This window comes from Heterodontus francisci, unplaced genomic scaffold, assembly GCF_036365525.1.
Source record: "Heterodontus francisci isolate sHetFra1 unplaced genomic scaffold, sHetFra1.hap1 HAP1_SCAFFOLD_128, whole genome shotgun sequence".
Taxonomy (NCBI): domain Eukaryota; kingdom Metazoa; phylum Chordata; class Chondrichthyes; order Heterodontiformes; family Heterodontidae; genus Heterodontus; species Heterodontus francisci.
This window is the reverse complement of record NW_027141423.1, coordinates 3,092,245-3,114,961: the sequence shown is the minus strand read 5'-3', so window position 1 is coordinate 3,114,961 and position 22,717 is coordinate 3,092,245. Positions and strand designations below refer to the sequence as shown.

The following is a 22,717-nucleotide window of genomic DNA, read 5'->3' as shown; positions in this document are numbered from 1 at the left end:
GTACAGCAAGTGTAGGATGGAGTTTAAGAAAGAAATTAGGAGTGCAAAGAGGGGATGTGATAAAGCTCTAGCTGGTAAAAGTAGGGAAAATCCGAAGATATTCTATATGTATATCAAAGGGAAGAGGATAACCATGGAAAAAGTAGGACCCATTAGGGACCAAGGGGGGAATTTGTGTGTGGAGCCAGAGGACATTGGTAGGGTGTTGAAGGAATACTTCACAGTATGGCACAGTGGCGCAGTGGTTAGCACCGCAGCCTCACAGCTCCAGCGACCCGGGTTCAATTCTGGGTACTGCCTGTGTGGAGTTTGCAAGTTCTCCCTGTGTCTGCGTGGGTTTCCTCCGGGTGCTCCGGTTTCCTCCCACATGCCAAAAGACTTGCAGGTTGATAGGTAAATTGGCCATTATAAATTGCTCCTCGTATAGGTAGGTGGTAGGGAAATATAGGGACAGGTGGGGATGTGGTAGGAATATGGAATTAGTGTAGGATTAGTATAAATGGGTGGTTGATGGTCGGCACAGACTCGGTGGGCCGAAGGGCCTGTTTCAGTGCTGTATCTCTAAACTAAACATCTGTCTTCACCCAAGAGAATGAGACTGCTGATGTGGAACTCAGAGAGAGAGAGTGTGAGGTTCTTGAGCAAATTGTCATATAAGCGACAAGGTATTGGAGGTTTTGGCGGGCATGAAAGTGTACACATCTCCAGGTCCAGACGATATGTGTCCCAGGATGCTGTGGAAGGAGAGGGTGGAGATTGCAGGAGCTCTGATCCAAATTTTGAATTCCTCTCTGGGGGAGGTGCCAGAGGACTGGAGAACTGCTAATGTGGTCCCACTATTTGAGAAAGGTTGTAGACATAAGCCAGGGAACTACAGACCAGTGAGTCTGACGTCAGTGGTAGGGAAACTATTGGAGAAAATTCTGAAGGAGAGAATCCATCTCCACTTGTAGAGGCAAAATTTGATTAGGAATAATCAGCATGGCTTTGTCAGAGGGAGGTCATGCTGAACAAATTTGATTGAATTGTTTAAGCATGTGACTAGGTGTGCAGATGGCGGTAGTGCCATTGATGTAGCTTACATATATTTCAGAAAAGCCATCGGCAAGGTCCCACATGGGAGACGTATCAAGAAAGCAATTGCATATGGGATACAGGGTAACTTGATAAGGTGGATTCAAAATTGGCTTAACTGTAGGAGACAGAGAGTGATAACAGACAGCCGTTTTAGTGGCTGGAAGCCAGTGTCCAGTGGTGTACCACAGGGATCTGTGCTGAGTCCCCCATTGTTTGTTATTTATATAAATGACATAGATGACTATGTGGGGGGTAGGATCAGTAAGGTCGCGGATGACACAAAGATTGGCCATGTGGTTAACAGTGAGATGGCGTGTCTTGGGTTACAGGAATATATAGACTGGGATGGTCAAATGTGCAGAAAAGTGGCAGATGGAATTTAACCCTGAAAAGCGTGAGGTGATACGCTTTGGAAGGAATAATGTGATATTGAGGTGTTCAATAAAAGGGGTGACACTTGGACGTTCCGAGGAACAAAGGGACCTTGGCGTGTTTGTCCATAGATCTCAGAAGGCAGAAGGGCGGGTTAATAGGGTGGTGAAAAAGGCATATGGGACAATTACCTGTATAAATCGAGGCATAGATTACAAAAGCAGGGAGGTCATGTTGGAGTTGTATAGAACTTTGTTAAGGCCACAGCTGGAGTATTGTGTGCAATTCTGGTCGCCACATTACAGGAAGGATGTGAGTGCACTGGAGGGGTGCAGAGGCGATTCAACAGGATGTTGCCTGGAATGGAACATTTAAGCTATGAAGAGATGTAGGATAGGCTTCGGTTATTTTCACTGGAGCAGAGAAGACGAGGGGAGACCTCATCGAGGTGTACAAGATGATGAGGGGCATAGACAGGGTGGATAGGGAGCAGCTGTTCCCCTTAGTTGAAGGGTCAGTTACGAGGGGAAACAAGTTTAAGGTGAGGGGCAGGAGGTTTAATGGTGATTTGAGGAAGCACTTTTTTAACCAGAGGGTGGTGACGATCTGGAATGCACTGCCTGGGAGGGAGCTAGAGGTGGGCTGCCTCACATCCTTTAAAAAGTACCTGGATGAGCACTTGGCACGTCATGACATTCAAGGCTATGGGTCAAGTGCTAGCAAATGGGATTAGGTAGACAGGCCAGGTGTCTTTAATGCATCGGTGCAGACTCGATGGGCCGAAGGGCCTCTTCTGCACTGTATTGTTCTGTGATTCTTTTCCATGACTATGCTAAGACTAACTATATTATGGTCACCATCTCCAAAATGGTCACCCACTTCATCCACTTGCCCAGATTCATAACCGAGGACTAGATCTGGAAATGCGTTTGCACTCGGGCTTGTTACCTGCTGGCTAAAAATGTTTTCTTGAATGCCGTTCAAGTATGCTGTGCCCTCTGTGCCCTTCATACTGTTTTTGTCCCAGTTGATCGTAGGGTCGTTGAAAAGTGCAATTATATCTGCCCTATAGTTTTTGCAGTCAACAATTTACCGACATATTGTTCTTCAATTCCCTTTTCACTATTTTGCGGTGCAGTACATTCATTGTAGTGCAGCTACAAGTTTTGCATTTCTGAGCTCAACCCATAAGGCATCATTTGATCATTCATTGAGCTTATCACCCCACCTCACAGCTGGTATTGACTCCTTAACCAATAATGCTACACACCCTCAATTTTACTTCCCTCTCGAACCCGCCTGAAAAGTCCATGGATGTTAAGCTGCCATTATTGCCCCTCTTTAAGCCAATAATATTACAATTTCCTACCCACCAAGTCCTTTTTCCCTCCAGCAAGCTCCTGCACCCTCTCCATAACTCCTGCCCTCCTGCGGGCTCCTGTCGCTCTCCTCAAGATATCTCATTGTAACTCCCCCCACAAGCTCATAGCACCCCTGCCCTGACCTACCTGCAAATCTACCCCCAAGCTCATGACAGCTTGTACTGAGCTGCTGTCCAGCTCTTCTGAGCTCCAGTCCACCCCCCCACAGAGCTCCTGTCCGTTCATTCCCTAAGGTCCTGACACCTCCCATAGGTCCCATCTGACATCCCCAACGCCTGTCACCCTCCCATACACATTCAAATCGAGTTCCTGCTCCTCCCATCGGTCCCTGTTTCCGCCTCTACTGAGGTTCTCTTCCCCCACCCCTGAGCTCAGGACGCTCCCTGCGAACTCCTGCCCTTCCCCAATATCCCGCACCACTGCATCCGAGCACCCGTCCTAATCCCTCGAGCTCTTGTCCCCTAAGTCAAACTGCTGCTAACACCATGAGGTGCTGTTCTCATAAAGCCAACTCCCTGTCCACCTACCTCCAACCTTGCTCCACCCTTCTGACACCTCACCGCCGAGCTGCTTTTCTCACTTCTGCTAAGATCTTGCCTCCACCCGCTGAGCTCCTGTTCACCTATCCACGAGCTCCTGTCCTCATGCCTCAAGCTCCAGTCTCCCCATCCCTAAGCTTCTCTCCTCCTACTCTGAGCTGCTGACACCTTCACGGAGGAATCTCCCGCCTTCCCTTGTGAGCCTGCCCCCTTCCCGAGCTCCAGAACCACTTCCCATGAGGTACTTTCCCATCCCTGAGCTCTTGTTATTCTATCCATGAGCTCCAGCCCCATGCCCAAAGCTCCCCTCCCTCAATTCCCGAGCTACTCTGTCCAACTCTTAGTTCCTCACCCCGCTGGAGCACCGTCTCCCCACCCCCTTCCCAGATGCGAATCCTTGCCCCATGCTCCTGTGTTACGTACCGTGAGCTACAGTTACCACTCCACCAAGCTCCTGTACCACCCCGCCCCCGAAATTCCCTGCACAACCAGGCATTCCAGGCCACTCTGCCTCCACCCATACTTTCCCCATTATCCGATCTCCTGGCCTCTCTCTGGAACGCGTTTGCCACTCTCCGAGCTCTTGCATCCTCCCATGAGCTCATATCCTGATGTTCTCCAGCTCATGTTCAGCTCCACTGAGCCCCTCCCCTTCCCTATGATCTCATGTCCCCAGGATCCTTGTTCCCCTCCCTTAAATTCCTGCCCTGTTCCCCCTCCATCAAACATCTGACCCACTCAGGATCCTGTCCATCACCACCACCCCCACCCCCCCGAGTTCACTTCACCCATTTCCCCGACCTCCCGTCGGCCACAGCACAAGCTACTGCCACCAAGAGCAGTGCTCCTGCCCCCTCCGGCCCAGCACCTGTACTCCTCCAGCCGATCACTTATTCATCCTTCCTGGGCAATTTGAGGCCCATCAGAACCCCCGCCCCCACTCGCCCTCAGCGCCCATCGCCCCCCACAATGCTGTCCTGGAATATTCTCGCTGACTCTGCCTCACTTACCTCTCGTCCAGGGCTCAAGTGCTGGGACTGATCCCACCTTACTGTAGAACTGGCAGTTTCCGCCACTTCTGGTGGCACAGCTAATTTCCAGAATCTGTTGCCCTCATATTGACTAGCAGATCTGAAGACAGGATATTTGCAAAGGGACGGGTATCCTGGTGCCTGGAACTTCGTGCCTGAAAGCCATTGAATCTTGCCATGGAGGAACGCTGGAGCGGGGTTGCTTTTCTGTGAAGCGCCAGGAGCTAGCTGGCATGTCTAAATCAAGCCCATGGTTTCATAACTGCACCAATGCTGGCCATTCAGCCCATCGAATTCATGCAGGCTTTCTGTAGAGAAATGCAGTCAGTCCCATTCCCCAATTTATCCCAGTAACCATGCAAGTATATTTCACTCAAAGGCCCATCTAATTTCCTTTCAAATTTATTGAACGTCTCTGATTCCAACAACCTCGTAGGCAGCCAGTTCCAGCTCATTACGACCAGCTGAAAAAAAGTTCTTCTTCACATCCCCCACCCCCCGCATCTCGTAACAAAATCCTTAAACCTGCATCCTGTAGTTCTTGTAATATCAACTAACAGGAGTATTTTTTTCTTGTCTACCCTATCCGAACCTGTCAGAATGTTATGCACCATTATTAAGACTCCTCTCAATCTTCTTTGCTCGAAGGAGAATAACACGAACTTCTCCAACCCAATCTTGTAGCTGTAATCTCTCATCCCATGAACCATTTTGGTATACCTCCATTGCGTCTTCTGAAAGGGCTTACATCCTTGCTAAAGTGTGGTATTTGAAACTGTGCACAATACTCGAGTGTTGGCCAAATCGGAGGCTTTGTAAAGTATCAGCTGACCATCCTGCTTTGGCGCTAATTACTCAAACCTATGCAGCCATAGATCACATATGCGTTGCCAACTATTCTCTCAATATGTCCTGCCTCCTTTGAACATCTTTACACACGAACCTCCTGGTTATTCTGTCACTTTACACTCTTTAAAACTTTGCCATTTCCTATGTATTCCCTCTCCCTACCCCTTTTGTGAAAATGCATCATCTCAGATTTATTTGTATTGACTTCCCTCTGCCACATCTCTGCCCATTCTGCCATCCTAGTTATCTTCTGTTGCAGTTGATTGATATCGTCCTCATTGTCTGGAACACTTCCACTTGGGTACCATCAGCATTTTTAAAAATTGTACTCTCTTACATTATCTAAGTCATTTTTTTGTGTATCAAAAAAGCAGTGACACTGTTCCTGAATTTTGGGCAACACCTCTGTCTACTATCCTCCATTCTGAAAAGCAACTATTCGTTGTTGTTCTATGTCCTGAATTTCATTCATTTATCTAAGCTGATATTGAACCTTCCATTCCAGGAGCCTTAATTTTATTACCCAGCCTTTCATGTGGAAATTTCTCAAATACTTTCTTAAAATCCATATTGACAACATCCATTGCTTTCCCTTCATTAACCTTCTTTGCTACTGCAATAAAACTAAATTCGTCAAGCACATTAGTCTTTCTTTTACAAATGTGTGCTCCTTCTCCCTGATTAAGTCAGAGCTTTCCAATTGCCTGCTGATCTTTACCCTGCTTTTTGTTCCTAAAACCTTACCCACCATAAGTGTTAAACTGACTGGCCTGTAGTTCCTAGGAATGCCCTTACATCCTTTCGCCATTGCTCATCTAAACCTTATTTGCCATGATCTCTCTTACCTAAATGATCATCCACAGCGACCTCGTCCATTCCACAGCAGCATATCTACCAATGCCCCATTCCCACATCGACTGCGGGCATATAGGTCAAGGAAGTTCTCCTGAACATATTTCAGAAATTACCCCCCCCAACCCCCACCTTTCCCTTTACTCTAACATTATCACAATCGATATTTTCCCAATCGATATTTGTTTAACAAAAGTTACTCAACATCACCACTCTATAGATTTTGCAGATTCTTTTTGATTTGTTTCTTTATCTTTCTTTCATTATTTGTAGGTCTACAGAATACCACCAATTGCGGAATCATGATATCTTTGCTTCTCAACTCTATTCTAAATGATTCTGCTTTTCACCCTCAATTATATCCTTTATTTATAACAGTACAATGTGTTCTCTTGTCAGTACTGCCACACCATCTCCCTTCTTCCTTCCCGATATTAGCTGAACGCATTGTACTCTTGAATGTTAAGTGCCGAGATCAGACAATTTGTAAGCCACATTTTCCTTATTGCAACTTCGGCATATCCTCATTCAGCAATGTGTGCTTGTAGCTCAAGACTAATATTCAATTGCATGGGTGAAAGATTAAACTGGTCCTTTTATGATTACTATGACGGTCAGTGAGGGACGTTTCATGTCGGGGTGCCCTCGCAGTCTTGGACCTGCCTCAGCAGCACCGAGGTCTCCCACCACGCTGCCCAGGTTCCAGAGTTACTGGCCCTCTGATTGTGCTGAAATATTCTAAAGCCTTCCCTCTGCCCTTAATTGGATGTCGAACACAGAGCGACAAATTAGGAGGCTGCCTCCTGGAGATTCCTCCGCCAGTCCCTATGACTGCAAGTGGGACTTGAGACCCCTATTTCGTCCTGGTGTCGGGGTCCCAAAGCCTGCGTGAAAAACCAGTCAAGCGATTCAAGCACAGCTAACGAGAAAGATAGATGGACCTTACTATGTTTAGTATTAATTGTGAGATGTTCGTGGAATTTATCTGTGTGACTTGATTTTGTTCTTTTCTGACTTCACACCAGGAAGGAACTTTATCCCGAGGGATAGATTCCTTTGAAATGAAGCTTCATTTAGTTTTCATGTTGGGAATTCTTAATTCTTCTCATCATTTCATGAATTTTATAATTAGATTAAAAGGGTGTTTCACCACATTCTTCAACTTTTCCCTGAACTTAGTCTATGTCACCACATAAATGCACGTATTTGTGCAGCAACTCAAGAGCTGGAACATGAATCCTATTTCTTGTACAAAAAATGGTAGATATACCGACCTAAAGCCCAACCAATACATTTTGTTCCATACGGAAAACACCATAAACAATGACCATAACAGTATGAAATTCCCTGAGATAACAAACAGTAAAATGATGGATTTCCTTCGGCTCTCAATCTCCGAATCCCTGGGAGTTCCTACACTCCTCTGAGCCCGGAGTCTCTTCCGGGCTCTGCTGGTCACTAATATGTGCCTGACGGTGAAACCATTGAGCAACAGAATCAAAAAAAATGGGACACAAGGGGTTAGAATGTAATGAAGGAACTCGATTGCTGTCCAGGTATGAGAAAACAGAACATGACCTGTTATCTCACAAAAGTAGGGGTAGTTAATTAGCCAATAACGATCTGTTAACATAAAATACCAGAAAATGTTCTTTAAACAGCTCAGCAAAGTCACTGTTCCCAGAACCACAGACGCCGTTTTCTTCAGGCAGTATTTACTTTTCAGCTTTTGGCAACAAATGGCCACTAATCGATCAAAGGTGAAAGTGACGGTGAACCAGACAGAACAGTCTGTGGCTGCATGAAGAAGGACAGCGTGGATATCGCAAAGGGGAATATCTCGCAGGAAATAAAAATGTTCCTGATACAGAATCGGAATATGCCGCAATATCAAGTCGAGAATAATGACCAGTAGATCCGCCACTGCCATGGCCATCAGGTAGCCAGTGACACATTCAGAAAGACCACACTTTCCCCGATACAGGATCACAATCGTGACTAAGTTAACTGTGGGGGAGAGGAATAAACAGGGAAATTATACACCAGACTAGGAGCAACGTTACCAATTTGATCGTGTACAGATTGAGATTTGCAAATCTATTACTGTGGCAAATGATGTATTGAAATGATTGTACCTGGGAAGGTTTTGTGATATGGTGGAAGGCAGAAACATGAAATGACAAAAGGATGGTACGAAATTGCTGAACTCAATGTTGATCATTATCCTCCCCTTCCCTCCCACCATTCCCTGCCTCGTTGAAAATACTGCTACATATCTGAGCACCCCCAGTTCTGCCAAAGCATCACCAACCCGAAAAAAAATAAGTATATTTCTCTCTCTACAGATACTAGAGACCCACTGAATATTTCCAACACCTTCTGTATTTATTTCAGATTAGCAGCTTCCGCAGTACTTTGTTCTTTTATCGAAAGTTAAGTGTTGGACTGACTGAGAGATTCCCTCACCTGTAACAGGCAGCATGGAAATCAGTTATGTTGAAACAATGATAGCAAATTAGTTCACTGAAACATCAATGAAGCAAATAATCCCAAACTTCAATAAGTTACCAGTAAACACGGAAAATTACTTATCATGTTGCGAGAAAAAAAAAGGCTTGAAGGTGTTCAGGTGATGCATGTTACCACATAAAGTGATAGATCGAAATTGTTGCACTTTTGACAAGGTTTTCTGAAGAGAGAGGGTTTAAGTTAAATAATAATGACTGTATTGGGAAATGGAGAGAAAAAGAAGGATTTTGAATTGTAATCAGGAATGGAATGAGAAGTAAATGAAACAATAGTATTAAAGTAATCGTGGTTAATGACATCCCTATAACACATCAGCAACCTTGGAGGCATTAATGAGGTCAGTAACAAACGTCTGGTGGTCTTATATCAACATTGGCGTGATTGGTTATTTGCTTGGACTGGCGGTATGTATGTTGTGAATTCCCCAGGTTCGGTACTCAGATCACTGTTTCTAATACACGAGAAGAATACCACAAAATATTTGTGGTGGAATTAGCATTATTATTTCAAGTGAATTTTTTATATCCACATACCATTCATTCTATTCTTTTCATATCTTCCCTGCCCTGCCAGACTAATCCCATCCCTTCCATCCATCTCTTTTAATGCACATCACATCCCCAACCAAACAATCCTTTACATACACCTCTCCATTTTTATAAAAAAATTTCATATCATGTGATGTGAGCGTCGCTGGCCAGGCCAGCATTTATTGCCCATCCCTAATTTCCCATGAGAAGGTAGTGGTGAGCTGCCTTCTTCAACCACTGCCGTCCATGTGAGGTAGGTATACCCACAGTGCTATGAGGAAGGGAGTTCCAGGATTTTTACACAGAGTGACAGTGAAGGAACAGTGATATAGTTCCAAGTCAGGATGGTGTGTGGCTTGTCGGGGAACCTGCAGGTTGTGGTGCTCCTCCGCATCTACTGCACTTGTACCTCTCGGTGGTAGAGTTTGCGGGTTTCGAAGCAGATGCCTCAGTAGCCTCAGTGCGTTGCTGCAATGCATCTTGTAGATGGTACACACCGCTGTCACTGTGCACCGGTGCTGGAGGGAGTGAATGCTAATGGATGGGGTGCCAATCAAGCGGGCTGCTTTGGCCTGGATGGTGTCGAGCTTCTTGAGTGTTGTTGAAACTGCACCCATCCAGGCAAGTGGAGAGAATTGCATCGCACTCCTGACTTGTGCCTTGCAGATATATTCGACAGGTTTTGGGGTGTCAGGAGGTGAGTTACTCACCGTAGGATTTCTGGCCTCTGACCTGCTCTTGCAGCTGCGCTATTTATATGGCTACTTCAGTTCCGTTTCTGGTCAATGGTAACCCCTAGGATGTTGATAGTGGGGGTTTCAGCGATCGTAGTGCCATTGAATGTCAAGGGGAGATGGATGATTCCCCTTTGTTGGAGATAGTCGTTGCCTGGCACTTGTGTGGCACAAATGCTACTTGACACTTTTCAACCCAAGCCTGGATACTGTCGAGGTATCTGAGGAGTCACGAATGCTGCTGAACATTGTGCAATCATAAGTGAACCTTCCCACTTCTGACCTTATGATTGAAGGATGGTCGTTGATGAAGCAGCTGAAGATGGTTGGGCCTAGGACACTGCATTGAGGAACTCATGCAGTGTTGTCCTGGAGCTGAGATGATTGACCTCCGGGAACCACAACCATCTTCCTTTGTGTTAGTTATGATTCCAACCAGCTGAGAGTTTCCCCCGATTCCCATTGACTCCAGTTTTGCTAGGGCTCCTTGATGCCATACTCGGTCAAACGCTGCCTTGATTTCAAGGAGAGTCACTCTCACATCACCTCTTGACTTCAGTTGTTGTGTTTTTCTTTGAACCAAGGCTGTAATGAGGTGAAGAACTGAGTGGCCCTGGCAGATCCCAAACTGAGCGTCACTGAGCAGTTTTTTGCTAAGCAAGTGTCGCTTGATAGCACTGTTGATGACACCTTCCATCACTTTACTGTTGATTGAGTGTAGACTGGTGGAATGGTAATTGACTGGGTTGGAATTGTCCTACTTTATATGTCAAGGACATACCTGGACAATATTTCACATTTCTGGTTGGATTCCAGTGTTGTAGTTGTACTGGACCAGCTTGGCTAGGGATGCGGCAAGTTCTGGAGCACAGGTCTTCAGTACTATTGCTGGAAGGCTGTCAGGGCAGTATCCAGTGCCTTCAGTCATTCCTTGATATCATGCGGAGATAATCAAATTGGCTGTATACAGGCATCTGTGATGTTAGGGACTTCAGGGGGAGGCCATTTTGGATCATCCACTCAGCACTTCTGGCTGAAGATGGCTGCAAATACTTCAGCCTTATCTTTCGCACTGATGTGCTGGGCTCCCCCATCATTGAGGTTGTGGATAAATGTGGCGCCACCTCATCCTGTTATTTGTTAAACTGTCCATCACTATCCAATATTGGATGTGGCAGGACTGCATAGCTTCGATTGGATCAGTTGGTCGTGGGATCTGTTAGCTCTATCTATCACATTCTTCTTTTGCTGTTTGGCGTTCAATAGTCCTGTGGTGGTGCTACCGAGCCAATCTTCGTGATGGACAGTGAACTCCCCCACGCAGCGTACATTCTGCATCCTTGCCACCCTCTGTTCAACATGGAGGAGTACTGATTTATCAGCTGATGGTTTGGGGGCGGGGCGGGGGGAGGTGCAGCGGTAGGTGGCAATCTGCAGAATGTTTCACTGCCCATGTTTGACATGATGCCATGAGGTCCGGAATCAATGTTGATGACTCCCAGGGCAACACTCGCCTACTCTATACCACGTGTCGCCACCTTTGCCCTTTCGGTTGGACAGGACATATCCAGGGATGGTAATGTTCGTGTCTGGGGCATTGCCTGTAAGTTATGATTCGATGAGTATGACTATGTCAGGCTTTTGCTTGTCTGCTCTGTGGGATAGCTCTCCCTATTTTAGTGCAAGCCCCCAGATGTTAGTAAAGAGGACTTTGCAGGGTCGACAGGGATGTGTTTGACATTGTCATTTCCGGTGCCGAGGTCGATGCCGGGTGGTCTGTCCAGTTTCATTCCTTAACGTATTTTTAGCGGTTAGGTACAACTGAACGGCTTGCTGGGCCTTTGCAGAGGGCATTTTAAGAGTCAACCACGTTCCATCATTCCCTGCCATCTCATTCCTATGCTATGCACCTTCCCAACCTATCATTGTCAAGAGCTGTCAGTGGGAGGACAGAGCCGAATAACTGAGGCCAGGCAGCAGTAAGATCAAGGGATCATAGCCCAGTAACCAGGACTGGGGATGAGAGAGAGCGGGAGCACGGAAAACAAGCCAGGGAGCAATAGGAACCGAGGCCCCAAGCACTGCAACTAAGGCCAGGGACCAGCAAGAGCCTGTACCCAGTAACCGAGGCCAGGGTGCAGCAAACAGTTCAGCCCAATAACCGTAGTCGGGGAGCAGCGAGCACCCGGGTTCAGAATCCAGGAGCAAAGGCTGTGAACAGCGAAGACAGGAGCCAGAGACCAGAAAATTACGCTGGGGATCAGCAGGAGATGGGGTGTGGAACTCTGTAACCAGGCCTACGGAGCTGCAAGAGCACAAGCACAGTCACTTACTCCATGGAGAATTGAAAGCCTGGGAGCAGTTCACAGTAGCAGAAGCTGGGACGCAGTGAGAGGTGGGTGCTGGAGCCAATTAACCAACAGTAGGGGGCAGGGAGATCTGGAGCCCAGTAAGTGAGACCGGGGTGCAGTAAGAGTTGTGGGCCAATAAGCGAGGATGGGGAGAAGCGAGAGTTGGAGGCCAGGAAATTAAGCTGGGGAATTGTCAGGGCGAGGCAGTGCAGTGCACGAATCGACAACGGGGAGAGGCAGGAGCCAGGTACAAGTAAACATGGCTGGAGAGCAACTACAGCCGAAGGAGAATAAATGAGGTCAGGGAAAAGCAAGAGCTCGGTGCCAGAGTGCACAAACAGAGGTCAGGAAGCAATAAACAGAGAGAGTATGCGGTGTGGGGAGGAGGTGGTGGGTTAGTAGCACAGTAATGGAGGCCAGAGAACTGTTTTCAGACACAGCACAGTAAACGAGTCTGGGGAGCTGCGACGGCTGGGGGGGCAGAGTACAGTAACCAAGATAGGAGAACTGGGAATAACCGTAACTCAGTCAATGAGTTCAGGGACAAATGAGAGCCGCAGCCCAGAAGCCAAGGCCAGCAAGCAGCATGAGCTCAGGGCTGGAGCTGAGCAAATTAGTCTGGGAATACTGAGAGCCAAAGCACAGTAACTAAAGCGAGGGAGAGCTGAGAGGCTGTGGTAAGTAGCCAAGGTCGGGGAACAGTGAGAGCAATTTCCGGAGCCCAGATTCAAGCCCAGGGAGAAGTGAAAGCTGGATCCCAGTAACTGAGATTGGAGAGCATCTAAAGTCAGTTGCCCAACCCCAGTAACTGAAGAAGGGGTGCATATAAAGCCAGAGTTCAGTACCAAGGGAAGGATGCAAGAAGAGCCAGAGCCCAGTAACTGAGGCCGTGGTGCAACGAGGCTGGAAATCGTAGCCCAGAAACGGCGGCCGTGCTGAAGTTAGGTAGCCCAATGTCTGTAACCAATGCTGGGCATCAACGAAGGTCTGAGCTCCATAACTGAGGCAAGGGTGCAAGAAGAGCTGGAGCCCTATAACCGAGGCCAGGAAACAGGGAGAACTTAGGGCTAGAGCTTATTATCATGGCAAAGATGTGTGAGTGCTAGAGCTAGTTATACAGAGTTATATAGAGCAGCAGGAAATGGAGCCCGGTGAAGTTCGCCAGTGTGCAGCAAAAGCATTGGGCTGGAGTCCATTAACTGAGTCTAGCAAACAGTACAATCAGGTTCCCATCGCAAAGCAACTGAGGTCGGGGAGCAGCGAGAGCTGTTGCCCATTAACCACAGCTGAACAGCAGCCAGAGCCTGGGCTTTGGACTGAGAAAATGAATTTTGTTGGGGAGTAGCAGCAGCTAGGGACTTGATCCTCGTCACCAGGATTGGGGAACAGCAACAGTCTGTGTTCAATGGCCAGTTACCAAGACCAGGGAGCTGAAGAGAAAGGGGTCAGTATCCAACGTCTGTATGCAGGATTAGCAAGGGGACAGAAACCAATAATGAGATATGGGCATAGCAAGAACAGGGGTCCACAGTCAGGTAGCGGAGGGCAGGGAGCAGCGAGAGCCAGAACCTAATAGCAAGGACAGGGAGCAGCAAATGCAGAGTCCATCAAGTTAAGCTGCCGAGTGGTGAGAGGCGGTGATGAGTAACCAAGATTGGGAAGCAGCGCTGCTGGTGAGTGGAAGCTAGTAAACAAGTTTGAGGAGTAGCAAGAGCCAGAGCCCACTAATGGAGGCCAGGGTTTAATCAGAGCTGGAGCCCTGGTAACTGATCTGAGGTTGCAACGAGATCAGGGACCCAGTATCAGATACTATGCAGCAGCAAGAGCATCAGGTCATAGCACATAAACATGGCGCGGGGGGCCGTGATATCCCGCGACCATAACGCCATAACAAAGGTCAGCGAGTAGTGAAAGATGTTGCTCAGCTTATGCGACAGGGAGTAGCTTTCAGTAAAAGCCAGAGCACAGCATCTGAAGGCCAGTGGCTAGGGAGGGCCGGAAACATAGAAAAAAAGGAGCAGGAATATGCCATTCTGTCCTTCGAGCCTACACTGCCATTCAGTACGATCATGGCTGATCATCCAAACTCAGTACACTATTCTCACTTTCTCCCCGGATCCCTTGATCCGTTTAGCCCTAAGTACTATATCTAACTGATTCTTGAATAAATATAATGATTTGGCCTCAATTGTTTCCTGTGGTAGAGAATACAACAGGTTCACCACTCACTGGGTGAAGAAATCCCTCCTCACCTCAGTCCTAAATGGCTTACACTTTATCCTTAGAGTGTGGCCCCTGGTCCAGGACTCCCCCGCCATCGGGAACATCCTTCTTGCATGTAGTCTGTCCAGTCCTGTTAGAATTTTGTAGGTTCTATGAGATTCCCTCTCATTCTTCTAAACTCTAGCAAATGCAAGCCGAACCGACAACAATCTCTCTCCATACGTCAGTCCTGCCATTCCAGGAATTAGTGTGGTGAACTTTCACTGCACTCCCTCCAGAGCAAGAACATCCTTCCTTCGCTAATGTGACCAAAACTGCACACAATACTCCGGATGTGGTCTCACCAAGGCCTTTTATAATTGCAGCAAGACATCCTTGCTCCTGTACTCAAATCCTCTCGCTATGAAGGCCAAAATACCATTTGCCTTCTTAACTACCTGCGGTACCTGCATGCTTACTTTTAGCGACTGGTGCTCAAGGACACACAGGTCTCGCTGCACCTCTCCCTTTCCCAATCTACCGCCGTTCTGCCTTTCTTTTTTTGCCGCCAAACTGAATAACCTCACATTTATCCACAGTATACTGAATCTACCATGTATTGACCCACTCACTCAACCTGTCCAAATCCCACTGGAGTTTTTCTGCATCTTCCTCACAGATCACACTCCCAGGCAGCTCTGTGTCGTCCGAAAACTTGGTTATATTACATTACTACCCTCATGAATATCATTAATATATATTGCGAATAGCTGGGGTCCTAGCACTGATTTACTCCACTAGTCACTGCCTGCCACTCGGAAAAAAGACCCGTTTATTCCTACTCTTTGTTTCCTGTCTGCCAACCAGCTGTCTATCCATGTCAGTACCTTACCTCCACTTCCATGTGCTTTAATATTTCATGCTGATCTCTTATGTGGGACCTTATTGAAAGCCTTCTGAAAGTCCAAATACACCACATCCACTGGTTCTCCCTGATCTATTCTGCTATAGTCCTCTGATCCATCCTCAAACAATTCCAGTAGATTCGTTAAGCATGATTTTCCTTTCATAAATACATGTTGAATTTGTCCGATCCTGTCATTGTTTCCCAAATGTACTGCTGTTACATATTTTATAATGGGTACTAGCATTTTCCCCACTACTGATGTCAGGCAAACCGGTTTATAATTCATTGTTTTCTCTCTACCTCCCTTTTTTGATAGTGCCCTACAATCCGTTGGAACTGTTCCAATGTCATAAAATTTTGAAAAATGACCACCAATGCATCTACTATTTTCTGTGCCACTTCCGTAAGTACCCTGGGATGTAGATTATCAGGCCCTGGGGATTTATCGGCCATCAATCCCATCAATTTACCGAACACCATTTCCCTACTCATGCTGATTTCATACGGTTCCTCCTTCTCACTAGACCCTATATTCCCCAACATTTCTGGGAGGTAATTTGTGCCCTCCTCTGTGAAGACAAAACCAAATTATGTCTTTAACTGGTCTGCCATTTCTTTGTTCCCCATTATAAATTCCCCCGTTTCTGACTATAAGGGACCCACATTTGTCTTCACTAATTTATTTCTCTTCCCATATCTCTCATCAGATACCAAGGCCACGGAGCAGTAAAGTCTGGGTCTGGCGACTAATTACTGAGACCAGGGAACCATGCGAGATGAAGACCAGTAACTGATGGCAGGGAGCAGCCAAAGTTGGGAGCCAGAGCTGAGTAACCGAGGACAGTGAGCAACCAGAGCAGGGAGACAGAGCCCGGTAACTGAAGCCGAGTAGCAGCTAGAACTGGAATCCAGAAGCCAGTAGCCAAGGTAAGGGAACATTTCTTGCTCAGGACTGGAGCTGATCAACGGAGGCCAGGGAGAACCAGGAGCATCAGGCCATGGTATAATAGTTGAATTCAGAGAGAGGAGACCCGGCATCCATAGACCAAGGGCAGGGAGCATTGAATGATGGAGCCTGGTATCTGTCGCTGGCACACAGCAAGACATTGGAATCATATCCTCTCAACTGAGGGCAAATGGCAGTGAAAGGCAGCAGACCATGGCCCAGTGACCGAGGCCAGGGAGAAGCAAGGGCCAGAGACAGTTACAAAGGCTAGAGAGTAGCAAGAAACGAAGCCCAATAATAGAGGCCAGGGAGAGATTGGTGCCGAGGCCAGAGACAAGTAAGCGAAATCAGTGTGTAGCGAGAGCTGGAGCCCAGTAAGCAAGTCAAGTGAGCAGCATGAACCAGAGCCTGAGGCTGGGGGGCCGTGAAAGCTTGGGAGCAGTAAATCACACAATGGATTGATGAGAGCTGAAGGCCTGTAATTGAGGTCAGGGGGCAGAGTGAACAGGAACCCAGCAACTGAGACGTTGGAGAATTGACATGTGGCATCCAGAGCATAATGTTCGAGTTTGGCGAGCAGTGAGAGCTGGAACTTAATAGCCAAAACGGGGTGAAGTCTGTTGAAAGGAGCTAAATATGCTTAAATCCATGTTTTGATTAAAGTAGGTGTCAATATATTTAAATTCATGTTCGGATTGGTAAGAGTGTAAAATATCTTTAACGTATTTTATGACAAGATTTGTACTGAAAAGATCGGTGTGTGAGAAGATTTAAAGATGTTTTCTTCAAAGGTTGTTAATGAACGGCTAAGTTGTTCTTTACTGTTTCAAAAGCGGGCTGCAATGACGCCAGAAAGTCTGGGGAGAGAAAAAACGGCAATCAAATCAAGCCAGGTAAGTTAAATTGAATGAGAATTGTATCAGTTCAGGAAGGAGAATCAGGTGCAGAGCTAAAGAGTATGCAAAGACTGGGACTTAGGCAGCTCTGAAAATAAAGATGTGAAAGCAGTGTTCTCAAGGCGACAGTTCGCACAGGCGTAGGCAGACGCATTGGAACAACACCCAGGAGAAGAGGAACCCAGAAGAAGAACACAGACAGAAGAAGAAACCAGGGCAGAAGAACACACCAGTGTAGGGCTGAAGAAAACATAACCTGTGTTCAGGCAACTTCGAGGAGCAAGGATAGAAAGCAGCTTGTCTACTGTCGTTCAGTATTATGTTTATGAATTTACCTTCTATATTCTGATGACTTGTTGCATCAAACCCATCGTCAGTTGTCCTTTGATCTTGACCAAGAACTCGTCAAATATCAGGGACCATACAAGTGAGAGCTGGAGACCAGTCACCAAAGGCAGAAAACTGTGAGAGCCGGAGCCCAGTAACTGAGACCCGGGAGCAATGAAACCTAGGAACCAGTAAGCAATGCCATGGAGCAGTGGGAACTGGGAGTCAAAAACCGAAGTCAGGGAGCAGCATGGCCAGAGCCCAGTTACTGAGGCCGAGCAGCAGTAATAGTGGGGGCCAGTAATCGAAGCTGAGGAGCTGCGCGAGTCGGGGTCCTGAGCCCAATACTGATACTGGGGAGCAGCGAGAGCTGGTGCCCAGTAACAAAGGCAAAAGAGCAATGAAAGCCCGAGATCAGTAACTGAGACCTGGGAGCAGCCAGAGATGGGAGCTTGCGCTGAGTAACCGATTCCATGGAGCAATGAGAGTGAGGAAAATAATCCTGTAACCGAGGCCGGGTAGCAGTGAGTCAGAGCCAGAGCCTAGTCACCGAGTGCAGGGAGCAGCAAGTGCTGGGGCCGAAAGCCCACTAACTGGCGCAAGGCAGAAGCGAAGCCAAGGGCCGGACCCCAGTAACTGAGGCCTGTAAACAGTGGGAGCAGGGTGCCAGAGCCCAGTAACCAAGGCCATGTAGCAGTGAGAGCTGGAGCTCAGTATCCTAGGCTGAGAGGCAGAGTGAGCTGTATCCCAGCAACAGAGGTGGAGGAGTTGTGACAGTCAGGGCCTAGTAGCCAAGGTCAGAAGTAGCGTATACCGGAGTCAAGTAACCAGGGCCATAGAGCAGCGTGAAGAGGCTGCTGGATTTCAGCAGCCGTGACCAAACAGCAGCAAGAGCTGAAGCCCAGTAACCGCGGCTGGGGTGCAGTGAGATCTGCGGGCTAAATTCGAGAAATCGAGGCCAGGAACCTGTGACGGCCGGAGTCAGTTACCAAAGCCACAAGGCCTGGGTGCAACCAAAGAAAAAGCCCAGTAATTGAGGATGGGGAATGGTGAGATGTGTTGGCTTGTAAATGAGGCCCCAGAACAGCAAGAGCCAGATCCCAACCAACGAGTTCGAGGAGCAGGGAGAGCTTAGATTAGAGATACAGCACTGAAACAGGCCCTTCGGCCCACCGAGTCTGTGCCGACCATCAACCACCCATTTATACTAATCCTACACTAATCCCATATTCCTACCAAACATCCCCACCTGTCCCTATATATTTCCCTACCACCTACCTATACTAGTGACAATTTATAATGGCCAATTTACCTATCAACCTGCAAGTCTTTTGGCTTGTGGGAGGAAACCGGAGCACCCGTAGAAAACCCACGCAGACACAGGGAGAACTTGCAAACTCCACACAGGCAGTACCCAGACTCGAACCCGGGTCCCTGGTGCTGTGAGGCTGCAGTGCTAACCACTGTGCCGCCCTGGTAGCTGTAGTCCAGGATCTTAAGCTGAGCAGCAATGAGAGCCAGAACCTAGTACCTGAGGCCAGTAAGCAGGTTGCAGAGGCCAGAGATAGCTGATCAAGGCTGAATGCAACAGGAAACAGAGCTCTGCATCTGAGGCCAGGGGGCGCTGAGAAAGAGATCTAAGTATCCGCTGTCAGGGATCAGTCAGAGACAAAGTTCAGTAACTCAGGCTGGCGTGTAGTTAGAGTCGGAGACCTGTAATTGAGTATGGGAAGTGTTGAAAAGTGTTGGCCGGTAAGTGGTGGCCGGGGAGCAGAAAGAGACGAACCTCAGTAAATAAAGCCACAAGGCCTGGGAGGAACCAAAGAAAAAGCCCAGTAATTGAGAATGGGGAATGGTGAGATGTGTTGACGTGTAACTGAGACCCCGGAACAGCAAGAGCCAGATCCTAGTCAACGAGGTCAAGGAACAGGGAGAGCTATTAGCTATAGTCCAGGAGAGAGAGGACAGAAGACCAGACAGAGAGAGAAAGAGATCAGAATAACAGAGAGAGAGAGAGAGATCAGAAGAGCAGAGATAGAGCGATCAGAAGAACAGAGAGAGAGAAAGGAGTGCTCGCAGTGTGTCCCAGATTGTGCTAGCATTGTTCAAGAGAGTGATAGTTTGCCAAGGGCCTCCTTGGGAGCCCAGAGTGTACTGTAGGTCCCCAGGTGTTGTCGACAGGTGCCCCGAATGTGATACTGGTGCCCAAACATGTGCTAGCGGCTGAAAGAATTGTTGGAGAGTGTCAATATTTATTCGGGGTGCCCAAGATCGGGCTAAGGTGGCCTAAATGTGTGCATGCTGTGCCCATGGTGTACTCGTGTACGCAAGACAGAGCTAGGGCATGGCATCATGTGCTAGGTGTGACCACATACTTGAAAGTGTTGCCCAAAAGTGTGATGGGGTGCCTTAATGTGTAATGGGGTGTGCCCAGGAGTGTTCTAGAGCTTCACGAGTGTGCAATACTGTGATAGGGGTGCCGAAGAATATTCGGAGGTGCTCAAAACTTTACAAAGGGACGGCAAAAGTGTTGCCCAAGGGTGTGATAGGAGAGAGCAAGTGTGTGCTAGGGGTAAAGAAGAGTTTGATAGGGGTCCCCAAGTGTTTCCTGGGTGACCAATCATGTCCTAGGGGATGGCAAATGTGTGCTAGTGTATCTAAGTGCCTGCTTGGTGTGCCCAAAAGTGCGATAGCTTGCCCACTTAAGTGCCCAGAATATTTTAGTAGTGAGCAGTTGTGTGATAAGGGCGTTTATGAGCATCTTAGGGATGCACAAGAGCTATCTAGGTATGCCCAATAGTGTACTCGGCGATAACAAGTGCGTGGCAGTGGTGTCCAGGTGTGTGATGAGGTGCAAAAAGTGTGTTATAGAATGTCAAGAGCGTTCTACAGGTTCCCAAGAGTGTGTTGGAGTGAGCAAGTGTCTGCTAGGCGTGCTCAAATGCATGTCAGTCATGGCCAAGAGTGTGTTAGTGGATGGGAAGAGGGTAATAGGTGTGTCCATTAGCGTGCTGGGGTGACCAAAAGTGTTCACGGTGTGCCAAATTGGATGCTTGAGGTAGCCAAGTGGGTGCAAGTTGTGCCCAGATTATAGTAGGTAAGCCCATTAATCAAGGCTAGGGTACAACGGGAGCTGCACCTCAGAAATGAGGCTGGTGAGTGTGAATACAGGAGCCAGAACCGTGTAACCGAGGCCTGGGAGCAGTGAGAGCTGGAGCCCAGAAACTAAGTCCAGTGAGCAGCGAGAGCTGTACCCAGGAAGTGAGAACAGCAAACAGTGACAGCCTGTGGCTGGAGCCAAGTAACCAAGACATGGAACCAACGAGGGCCAGAGCCCTGTAATCAAGACTGGGGAGAAGGGACATCTGAGCCCAGACACTGGGGCTGGTTACAAAGACAGGGTCGGGGGTTGGAGGGTGTGGTGGGGGTAGGGGGACGGCAGCGAGAGCCTTGGCCAGAACTTGGTAACCAAGATGAAGTACAATGAGTGGCAAAGGCTGAAGCGCAGTAAATGAGGCTGGGGAGCACCAAGGGTCAGAGACCAATAACTGAGGCTGCTGAGCAGCGAGAGCTGATCCCACAAATGGAGACAGAGCCAAGCAACCAAGATCAGGGCCCAGAGAGCGCTAGAACTCTATAACGTAGGCTGTCGCATATTGAGAGCCTGGAACCAGAGCACACTAATCAAGGCGGTGCAGCAATGAGGGAATAAAGCTGAAACCCAGTCCCTGAGGCTGGGGAGCAGTGAGCGACAGGGCACTGGAACCGACGCCGGGGATCACCTAAAGCAAGAACACAGAAACCGATTCTGGAGAGCAGATAGAACAGGACCGCAGTGTCAGAGGCTGGAGAACAGTGTGAGCTGGAGCCTAGTAACAGACAGCAACAAGTGGTGAGAGCTGATGGCTCGTAAGCAATGTCAGGGACTAACAAGAGCCTAGCATGGAGCACCACCGGGACACTCTGTAAGTGGCTGGCAGCATGTCCCACACCAGTTTATGTTTTATGAGCTGCATAGCATCGGCGCCAGTGACTTTAAGGAGGACAAAATTGTACCCAGTAAGGTACACAGAGGTAAATCACATCACTTTAAGACGGGAATTCGATAAATACTTAATGTGGACATGCTGCACGAATATAGGAGATGAATGGTGGAATGGTGGATTGAGGCATGAAGGGATTTGAACATTGAAGAATATTGAAATCAAGACATTGCCAGACTCTACGCCATTGTAGGTCAGTGAGCACAGGGAAGATGAATAAATGGGATTTTGCTGTGAGTTCGAATATGGGTAGCAGAGTTGTTTATGAATGTTTATAACTGGAGACTGGTCAGGGCAGCATCGTAAATTTAATCTCTGGATTTAATAAGGCATGGATAAGAGTTATGCAGTGATGGCTTGAGAGAACGGACGATATAACGGAGGTGTTTGTAGGCAGGATTAGTAATAGAGAAGATATGTGGTCGAGACAGAGCTCAGCATCATACGAATCACCAATGTTTCAAACAGACTCGTTCAGCCTCAGTTATTGGCCTCAGAGAGGGATAGTGTCACAAACAGAGTGTGTGAACGGTATTGAAGAGAATGTCTTCCAACTTCCCAATACATAAACAACAAAAGCAGTAATGCAATGAATTGTCGTTAATAGCTGGACATCGAGACTTAACAGCGATACCAACAATAGAAAAAATGAAAGCGGACGTTACACGATCAGTAATATAGTTCGGAATGATTTATAGCAGAAATGGCTGAATCGAGAGACTTACCAGGGACGCCAACAATAGCGAGGCAAGGATAATAAATTGTTTGAATAACACGAAGTGCGTAGTAGATTCGAAGATCAAATGTAAGCCAATCATAATCTGCAGAAAGAAAATCAACCCAAGTGTATAAACTCCTGCCTGTTGTAACATTCAAATCTATTCTAAACAAATTCTTACCCATTGTTGCAACATTCCAATCTATTGTGCTCGCATTCAGATCCATTCTCTCCCTATGTCCGGAGCCACTGATCCCCGTTAGTGCTGGAGCTGGTTCTTCTGCTGACAATATGAGATAACAAATTGAATGGCAACCCTTTATAATATAAGAGGGAAAGCCTCCAGTGACACAATTAGCAGCCTTGGAGATTGGCATTAATTACAGTCACTAAACAAACAGCTTTTGTTAACCTCTTCCAGTCCAACAGATT

The 22,717-nt window shown here is 47.5% G+C and overlaps 1 protein-coding gene across 1 annotated transcript; it reads right to left on the bottom strand.

Annotated features, from left to right (window-relative positions):
* Positions 1-7,282: 7,282 nt before the first annotated feature.
* On the bottom strand, positions 7,283-22,470 carry LOC137363363 (probable G-protein coupled receptor 139). The gene is made up of 2 exons (XM_068027214.1): positions 22,293-22,470; positions 7,283-8,109 (listed from the first exon to the last, which is right to left on the bottom strand). The coding sequence occupies exons 1-2, from the start codon at positions 22,468-22,470 to the stop codon at positions 7,283-7,285; spliced, it is 1,005 nt and encodes a 334-aa protein (XP_067883315.1).
* Between the last annotated feature and the right edge of the window lie 247 nt (positions 22,471-22,717).